Genomic DNA, 10,040 nt, shown 5'->3' with positions numbered 1-10,040 from the left:
TTCCTCTCCTCATGCTCTGCAGTAAGCCCTTCTTTCCCCCTCCTCTCTCTCATGCCCTCTTCCCCCATGCCCCGCATTGATCTCCTGCCTGTTCCCTCACCTCTCCCCAGTACCCAGCAACTCATCCCCTCTTCCTGTCCTCATGCTCTGCACTAAGCCCTTCTTTCCCCCTCCTCTCTCTCGTGCCCCTTTTACGTCCCCTTTCTCCTACTCCTCATGCCCCGCATTGATCTCCTGCCTCTTCTTCCCTCACCTCTCCCCCGTGCCCCGCACTCGACCCCGCCGGTCGCCCTACTGCGCAGGCGCCGGAAAGAGACAGGCGGCGCGCGCGTCGAGTGTTGCCGTCACTCAGACTCCGCCGGGAGGCCCTGGACACAAACATGGTGAGTCGAGTGCGAACGGTCCCCCCCCACCGGCGCTCGCTCCGTCCCCTTTTCCCCTCACGGTCGGCTCCGTCCGCAACGTCCCCCCCCCGGGCCGGAACACCTCACGCCTCGGCCCGTGGCCACCGCGGGCCGGAGCGGGACACAGGCCTCCGGCGCTCCCGGTTTTCTTGGAAGGGGGCTCCGGCCTTTCGCTTCAGCCGCGCCGGCTCCAGTTGGCGCAAAGCACCGGTCCCGGGTGAAGCGGGGGAGGGGGAAGAGCTGAAGGAGCCCAGCAACGACCTCATCATCATCATCACTTCTCGTTTAAGCGCTGCTGCTGCTGCTTCTTGGCAGCCTTTCTTTGGGGGCTTTGGGGGCGGGGCGAGGGGGGAGGTCGTCCTTGGCATATTGACACTGACAATTTCTTAGCCAGGTCCTGCTGGGGGGCATCATTTTTACTGAATATAAGTTAGATTAATTAACTCAGTTTTCATGAGGAATCAGGTGAGGTTTTGGATTCCTGCAATACTATCAGGCTCATTTTCAAAGCACTTAGCCTCCCAAAGTGCTTTGAAAATATGCCTCTATATGTTCACAGTCTGGGTCTGATTCCGACTTGCCTGTTCCATTGGAGCCTAAAGTGAGCGTTTTGGGGTTGGCCAGTGTTGCTATTTCCTGCCCCCATGCTGTTGTCACATGTATAATAATGTGGTAAGATGTCATCAAATGAGGACCAGTTGGCTCCCTACTCTTGGCTTTGCCTGTGCAGTGTTAGTTAGGCAGAAATGTTAGCAGAAAGTTCTGCAGGCTGGTAGTCCCCATCTGAACTGAACTTTTCTTGATTCTTAGCACAGTAGAAGTTGGGAAGGGCGTCTTCAAGTTGTCAGTCTGTAGGATGCAGCTTCTTAGCCAAGCTCAGGTGGATTGTTTACCAATAGAGACTACTTAGATATTAACTTGGAGATGTGATTTGTAAAAGTTCAGGAAAGCTGGTAACACTAGATAAATATTTAGGTAAGATGCCTTGCTTGTTCAAAAGTATACGTTACCCCATACTTCCTCCTTGATGCAGTTCTTGAAACCCTGGCCCCCATAGGCAGTGGGAAATTACTTAGTGCTATACAGAGATAAGTGTTCTATTTTTTGTTGTTGTTGTGAGCTTTGATACATTTTGCTGAGAAGAGTTTTTGATCATTTTGAGTATGGCACAAAGAATGTCATTTTGTGACAAGTGCATGAAGTTTTTAGGAAGCTTTATTGTGTGCTTGTGATTGAGTTATGGGAACACACAAACTGTTATCCAACTTTTTCTGAGGCTTTTTGCTTCCTGATACAAAATTGTAGTCCTTACATGCTATAGGTCTGGTTGTGTGGTTGGTATTGTAAAAGGCTTTTCCGTATGCGCTCCCAATAATGTTTTAGGCCCCAAGAAGGCAGCATGGCCTTATAACGTGAGCACTTTTTTGCTATCTTTGATTTGATTGATTTGATATTCTGCCTCTGACAACAAACATCAAAGGAGATTTCACGAAGCCCCGGGATGTGTGTCTATTCCTATAAACTTTATTATAGATTCCTGTAAAGAACCATCCCTTCCCTTTATCTCGACATTTGTCCAGTTGGAAACATTCGTATCTTATGTTCCTCAGGCATTGTCATTGCACTTGATATTGTTAGGCTTCAAAGAAAAACCTGATGTTGAACATGGAAGCGAAGTGCTGTTTTCAAATGAGGTTCACACTTAAGGTTTGGATAATTGCACCAGAACCAAAGATTCTTCATGCTTTCCATTTTACGTGGAGAGGGAAATTTAAAACAATCCCAGTGGGTGCTTTGTATTGTAAGTTCATTTTCGAAAGGAACGCCTTGTGAAATTTCCCCTTGAAAATCTTTCCAGTGTACACAGTGCAGGTACAAAATTAATTCATATACATTGCACCTGGATTAGAAGAGAGTACACACACATTTCAAAATGTAGTGAAAGCATACAGAGATTTCATCTGATTCATACCTCTTTTTGTTGCACAGGTAAAACCAGATGTGCTGTAAAGAGCTTGTGCATTTTATCTGTAACATGGAGGCCAGTAATTGGGCCACATTTTTGCATGGGTAAACATACGTTTCCTGTGTAAAAAAAAATATTTGATTTTTGCCTGTTAAATTATTCTTTCCATGTTCAGTTAATGCTGCACTGCTGCAAATAGATGAGGGGTGGGCAAAACCCTTTGTCTTCGGATATTTGCCAATAGATCTAGTAAGTTTGTAAATGAGTGGACTAACGTGGCAACTACTTTACTTCCTAGAGTAGGAACACCCAAACCTTACTGCCACTGATTGAGTTTACTCTGTCTCATGTGTATCTGCACAGCAAAACCCAGAGTATGATTTTCTTCTCACTAATCAAAACAGGATTTAGTGATATTTACCCTTGTGCTCAAGCATTAAATCATGGTTAAGGTGTTTGCTGATGTGCTTATTGTATATGGAGCACTATTAAATGCTCTCATGCCAATTAAGATATTTTTGTGGACCTTCAGAAGATGGGTATTTTGGAAATATAGTCTATATATTGTATACCGCCTTGAGAGAATTCCTTCAGAAAAGGTGGTAAATAAATCCTAATAAATAAATAAAATAAATATCCAACTCCAACACCATGGTTCTTCATGTGTCCATATTTAACACTTTTAAAATGTGACAGAATTTTCTCATATTCCCCTCAAATTTCAATAAATTCTAACAGATTTGACCTTAACTTATCTTAAAAAGTAAAACAGCTCAAAACACAGAAAATATTTATTTATTTTTATTTATTTATTGCATTTGTATCCCACATTTTCCCACCTCTTTGCAGGCTCAATGTGGCTTACAATACATCAAGAAAGGTGGAAATATATTAGAAAATAGACATTTAGTGTTACAGAAGGATCTTAGGCAACATGATAATGATAAAACATGATAGTATAACAAGCAGATATTGTAAGACAGTTCTGAGTATGTGTGGAGGAGTTGTGTATATTCACATTGGTTGATCTTTGTGGTATGCTTTGTTAAAGGGATGGGTCTTCAGTAGTTTGCGGAAGTTCGTTAGTTCGTAAATTGCCTTCCTATTATATATATATATTTTAAAAACCCTTCTTTGCTCAGTCATATACAGTAGTCCATTTAAACTTACAAATTCACATCAACCTCAGGCACCACGCATCTCCTAGATAGGATTTTAGATAGTGCTGGGGAGGAGCCAGCTGTCTCGGTATATGTGGGTACCAGTGACATAGGAAAATGTGGGAGGGAGGTTCTGAAAGACAAATTTAGGCTCCCAGGTAGCTGGAATCCATATTCTCCAGGGTAGTATTTTCAGAAATGATCCTCGTTCTAGGCACGGGACCTAAGAGGCAGGCAGAGCTTTGAAGGCTCAATGAGTGGTTGAGCTGATGGTGCAGGGCTGATGGATTTAGATATGTTAGGAACTAGGCAACATTCTGGTGAAGGAGGTACCTGTTCTGAAAGGATGGGCTCCACCTTAACCTGGATAGAACCAGGCTGCTGGCGCTAATATTTAAAAAGGAGATAGAGTAGCTTTTAAACTAAATTGGGGGAGGGGGAAAGCTGACAGTTTCCTAGGAACACATGGTTCGGTGTGGAGTATCCTTGAAAGATACTATTGAAACAATAGAGAGGTTTCAATAATGGTGACAGAAAGCCAGGAGTGTTCAATCCAGTCCAATCTGACATTTGTATCCCGCCTTTTTCAATATGAGAATCAAAGTGGGTCACAAAATTAAAACCAACTAATAAAAGAAAACAAAGAGAATCAATCAAAATACTTATTAAACAAATAGGCCTTTAACAGTTTACGAAATGCCAAATAATTAGACGTAGTCCGTATAGATACTAGGAGAATGCTCCACATCTTGCTAGATTTATAACCAAATGAGCTTTCATGAAATCTTTTTAATAAGGGAACTGGGACTTGATGTACTGCCTTTCTGAGGTTTTTGCAACTACATTCAAAGCGGTTTACATATATTCAGGTACTTATTTTGTACCTGGAGCAATGGAGGGTTAAGTGACTTGCCCAGAGCCACAAGACTCCTTTAACTGTAGGAAAGCCCAAAGTAAGTATAGAACAAAATTGAGAAGTAGAGCTGAAAGAAGGAATGGACAATAATTGAATGTGAGATCATTTTAAACACCGTACACGCAACCTTAAATTCTACGTGTGCGTGCACTGGCAGCCAATGCTAATCTTTCAGCAATGGCGTGGCATGATCAAACTTCTTAGCCCCATAGATCAAGTTTGCAGCAGTATTCTGCATTAAATGAGGTCTATAATAGTTTCCTATTAATCCCAACATACAAAACATTATAATAGTCCAACTGAGACAAAATTATTGCCTGAACTAATACTAAAAAAAAATGTTCAGGGAAGAATAACGATATAATGGTGCTCAGTTGACATAACTTGAAATAAATCTTTTTTACTCAAGCTTCAATGGGAGAACAGTAAAGGATGCAAATTATCCCTATTAACTTCAAAGCAGCCTGTAGATGCAAGAAATGAGACAATTTGAAGTGTCTATATACAAATGCTAGAAGCCTTAAAAATAAGAGAGTAGAATTAAATGAAGAGGTAGCTATAATAAGCATTTCAGAGACCTAGTAGCAGGAGGACAATCAATGGGGCACTGTGTTAGCGGGGTACAAATGATATCGCAGTGATAAGAGTGGATCAAATTGGAGGGGGTTTGCGATATATGTTAGAGAGAATTGAGTCAAACAAAATAAATATTCTATGTGAAACAGATAGCAGTGTGGAATCTTTATGGATAGAAATTCCAAGTGTGAAGGGAAGGAGTATAGTGGGAGGGCTGTACTGTCATCCACCAGGACAGAACAGACAGATGAAAATATGTTTACAGAAATTAGGAAAGCTGGCAAATTGGGCAACATTATAATAATGGGTGATTTCAATAAATGTTACATCAGGGAGGTAAAATTTCTAGATGTAATAAATGACTGCTTCTTGGACCAGCTGGTCCAAGAACCAATGAGAAGGGGAACTATTTTGGAACTAATCCTTAGTAGAACGCGGGGCATAGTATGAGAGGTAACGGTGTTGGTACCACTGGGGAAACAGTGATCATAACTTGATCAAATTTGAACTGATATCTGGAGTGATTAAGGAAATCTACTGTAGCGGCCTTTAATTTTCAAAAAGATGACTATGACAAAATGAGGAAAAAGGTTAAAAAGAAAGCTAAAAGGATCGGCCGCAAAGGTTAGGACTTTAAATGAGGCGTGGATATTGTTTAAAAATACCATTGTGGAAGCCCAGACTAGATATCTCTATATATAAAAGGCACCACCAACGTTCTAAATGAAGCCTCCAGCCGGAAGTGTGAAGGGGGAGAGATATCCGGTTTCCCCATGAGTGTCTGCCCCGCCCTCGCTCTCTCTGTAACACAAACAGTGAAGGAAAACACAGCAAAGCACGAAATCAAATCGCTCTCTCTGTAACAATGAAGGACTCGGAGGGGAGAGAGGGCAGAGGGCAGGGACACACACACTCCCACATGCACACAGAAGAAAACCTTGCTAGCCCCCGTTTCATTTGCATCAGAAACGGGGCTTTTTTTTACTAGTATTCCATGTATTAACAAAGGTGTAAAAAAGAGCAAATGACAGCCAGCATGGTTAATGTTAAGGTGAGGTTAATGAAGCCATTAGAGCCAAAAGAACATCCTTCAAATAATGGAAAAAGGATCCAAATGAAGAAAATAAGAAGCAACATAAGCACTTTCAAGCCAGATGCAAAGCATTGATAAAGAACGCTAAAAGAGAATACGAAGAAAAACTTGCTATGGAGACAAAAACTCATAGTAACACTTTTTTCAGGTATATCAGAAGCAGGAAGCTTGCAAGGGAATCTGTGGGACCCATTAGATCAGGATGGAGCACTCTGGGACGACAAGGCCATAGCGGAGAGATTGCATGAATTCTTTTCCTTTGGTCTTTACAGAAGAAGATGTAAGAGATCTGTGTATACTGGAAATGGTTTTCAGGGGTGACGATGTGGAGGAACTACATAGTAACATAGTAGATGACGGCAGAAAAAGACCTGCATGGTCCATCCAGTCTGCCCAACAAGATAAACTCATATGTGTGTACCTTACCTTGATTTGTACCTGCCTTTTTCAGGGCATAGACTGTACAAGTCTGCCCAGCAGTATTTCCCGCCTCCCAACCACCAGTCCCGCCTCCCATCACCGGCTCTGGCACAGACCGTATAAGTCTGCCCTACACTATCCTCACCTCCCAACCACCAACCTCTCTTCCCTCACCTGCTCCGCCACCCAATTTTGGCTAAGCTTCTGAGGATCCATTCCTACTGCACAGTATGTTGGTGAACTCGGAAGATGTACTGAGCCAAATTCACAAGTTAAAGAGTGATAAATCACCTGGACCGCATGGTATACACAAGGTATTGAAAGAACTCAAACATGAAATTGCTGATCTGCTGCTAGTGATCTGTAACCTGTCATTAAAATCGTCCATAGTACCTGAAAACTGGAGGGTGGCCAATGTGATGCCAATTTTTAAAAGGTTTCCAGACCAGTAAGCCTGACCAGTGCCAGGAAAAATAGTGGAAACTAGTATAAAGAATAAAATTACAGAACATGTAGACAAACATGGTTTAATGGGACAGAGTCAGCGTGGATTCATCCAAGGGAAGTCTTTCCTCACCAATTTGCTTCATTTCTTTGAAGGCGTGAATAAACATGTCGATAAAGGAGAACCGGTCGATGTAATGTATCTAGATTTTCAGAAAGCTTTTGACAAAGTACCTCATGAGAGACTCCTGTGAACATTAAGGAGTTGTGGGATTGGAGGCAGTGTCCTTCTGTGGATTAAGATTTGGTTATTCGACAGAAAATAGAGGGTAGGGTTAAATGGCCATTTTTCTTAATGGAGGAGGGTGAATAGTGGAGTGCTGCAGGGATGGGATCTGTACTGGGAACAGTGCTATTTAACATATTTATAAATGATTTGGAAAAAGGCATGACGCGTGAGGTGATTAAATTTGCAGATGACACAAAACTATTCAAAATTGTCAAAATGCATGCAGATTGTGAAAAATTGCAGGAAGACCTTAGGAAATTGGAAGACTGGGCATCTAAATGGCAGATGAAATTTAATGTACTACTACTACTACTTATCATTTCTATAGCGCTTCAAGGCATACGAAGCGCTGTACACCATACACAAAAAAGACAGTCCCTGCTCAAAGAGCTTACAATCTAGATAAGACAGGTAGACAGACAGAACAATTAAGGGTAAGGGAAATGTAGACAAATGCAAAGTGATGCACATTGGGAAGAATAATCCGAATCATAGTTATTTGATGTTAGAATTCACTTTAGAAGTCAGCATTCAAGAAAAAGACCTAGGTGTTATTGTAGAAAATAAACTGAAATCTTCTGCCCAGTGTGTAGCGGCAGCCAAAAAAGCAAACAGGATGCAAGGAATTATTGGAGTGGCCTAGTGGTTAGGGTGGTGGACTTTGGTCCTGGGGAACTGAGGAGCTGAGTTCAATTCCCACTTCAGGCACAGGCAGCTCCTTGTGACTCTGGGCAAGTCACTTAACCCTCCATTGCCCCATGTAAGCCGCATTGAGCCTGCCATGAGTGGGAAAGCGCAGGGTACAAATGTAACAAAAATACAAAAATAAAATCAATTATGGGAGAGATGCAAAATAAGACCAAAAATATTATAATGCCTCTGTATCGCTACATGGTGTGACCTGACATGGAGTATTGTGTTCAACTCTGGTCGCTATATCTCAAAAAAGATATAGTGGAATTAGGAATGGTTCAAAGAGGGGATGGAACTGCGCCCATATGAGGAAAGGCTAAAGAGGTTAGGGCTCTTCAGCTTGGAAAAGAGATGGCTGGGGGGGGGGGGGATATGATTGAGGTCTACAAAATCCTGTGTGGAGCTGGTGGAGGTGAATCAGTTTTTCATTCATTCAAAAAGTACAAACACTAGGGGACACTCAATGAAATTGCATGGAAATATTTTTGCACTTAATAGTTAAGCTCTGGAACTTGTTGCCGTAGGATGTGATAACGGCAGTAAAAAAGTTTAGACAATTTCCTGGTTGATAAGTTCAATTCTGTTAATTGAGATGGACATGGGGCAAGCCACTGCTTGCCCTGGGATTGGTAGCATGGAATGGCACTACTAATTGAGTTTCTGTTAGGTACTTATGACCTGGATTGGAAGCGGGATACTGGGCTAGATGGACCATTGGTCTGACCTAGTATGGCTATTCTTATGACCTTGTGTTCACATTCTGAGCTTCTTGTTTCAATTTTGATCTCTTCAAAATGGCTATGGCATCTACCAGAGCCCGATTATACAGGGTCTTCTGATGGTAAAGAACCAATCAGTCTGGTATGACTGCATAATTCAAAAATCCACCTCTGCGCCATATTATTTAGGCGTTGTTCATAATTCCCTTCTTCCCACCCTCGTAAAAGTACATCAATCATACGCCAACGTGTGTGAGCCAATTGGCATTGTATATAGAGGGCACGTCATGATGCAATTTTGCAAAGGTTGATTGTACAGGCATTGTTAACAAGTGCCTGTACAATCAGTCGACAATATGCTTTTCATGACCAGATACTATTTGTACCAACTACAAATAGTAACTGGTCATGCAAAGCACATTGTCGACTGATTGTGTTTGACAGAATCATGCAGTGTAAGGGTACATGAATTTAGAAAACATGAGCCCTAGTTTGTTGGTTGCCGAATTACTGATTAAATTATTTTATTTTTTTTTCCTTTTTGTACATACAGAAAAAAAATTATATAGAAGTAGGGTGGAAAATTAGAAACCATCTGACGATCAGATTGCAATGCGCATTTATCGCTTTCAGTCTGCTTTTCATAAAGAGCTATTTCTATGGGTAAAACAGTGCATTATCTGCAGAAATGTGGGTAAAAGTACATTTGTTGTGCCTTTGCATGTACATTACTCTCTGAAAGGGGTGGGGGGGGGGGGTGGATTCTTGAGGTTGTGGTTTTTAAGTTTTGCATTTTCAAATGTGTAAATTTGTGTGGGTACGTTTTCCTGGTACACACATACTTTTGTTTTGAAAACCTTGCACATTTCCTGAAGTGAAAATACAGTCATACTTTTGAACTTCGTGAGCAGTTATATCATAGGTGCTGCTTTTTTTTTTTCCCCTTCTGTCAGTAGGTGCCGGTATGGGCACTTCCAAAAATGCCCTATCCACCCTATTACATTTCTCACTCAAAATCTACCTTGTTTTTCTCCATTGGTGCACCAGCCAGCCTCAGACCTGTGACACTTACCTTCCAGGTAAGGCTAATCTGGGGCACGTGGTTGCATAGACTGTACTGCATGAAAAAAGCCCTAGTTAGCCCACCCCCTCGGTGTGTCCAGTGAGGGCATTTGCAGGTGCAGTCCTTTACTTGTGAGGTTTTTGCCTCACATAGAGAATGTCTGAAATTGCATATGGTGTTCTATGTCAAAATGATGCACTTGGTGTACACTGTTTCCCAGTTCGCCTGCTTGATTTTAATTTTTGAGTATGTATGGTTTAAAAAGTGCATTCTTTGAAAAAGTTAGAACCTTAGGTG

At 41.8% G+C, this 10,040-nt stretch overlaps 1 protein-coding gene across 2 annotated transcripts in view; it reads left to right on the top strand.

Moving 5' to 3' along the window:
- The first annotated feature begins 316 nt into the window (after positions 1 to 316).
- DCUN1D1 (defective in cullin neddylation 1 domain containing 1) overlaps positions 317 to 10,040 on the top strand; it is a 36,759-nt gene continuing 27,035 nt past the window's right edge. Inside the window, exon 1 of one of the 2 annotated variants that reach the window (XM_030216025.1) lies at positions 317 to 383. In XM_030216025.1, the coding sequence (XP_030071885.1) occupies positions 381 to 383 (3 nt within the window). In that variant the 5' untranslated portion in view covers positions 317 to 380. Of the gene's footprint in view, positions 384 to 2,181; positions 2,206 to 10,040 lie in introns of those variants that run through there. The other variant, XM_030216024.1, reaches the window with a different exon arrangement.

This window comes from Microcaecilia unicolor, chromosome 10, assembly GCF_901765095.1.
Source record: "Microcaecilia unicolor chromosome 10, aMicUni1.1, whole genome shotgun sequence".
In the NCBI taxonomy this organism is placed as follows: Eukaryota; Metazoa; Chordata; class Amphibia; order Gymnophiona; family Siphonopidae; genus Microcaecilia; species Microcaecilia unicolor.
The sequence above is the reverse complement of the archived record's forward strand: the minus strand, read 5'-3'. Positions and strand labels throughout refer to the sequence as shown.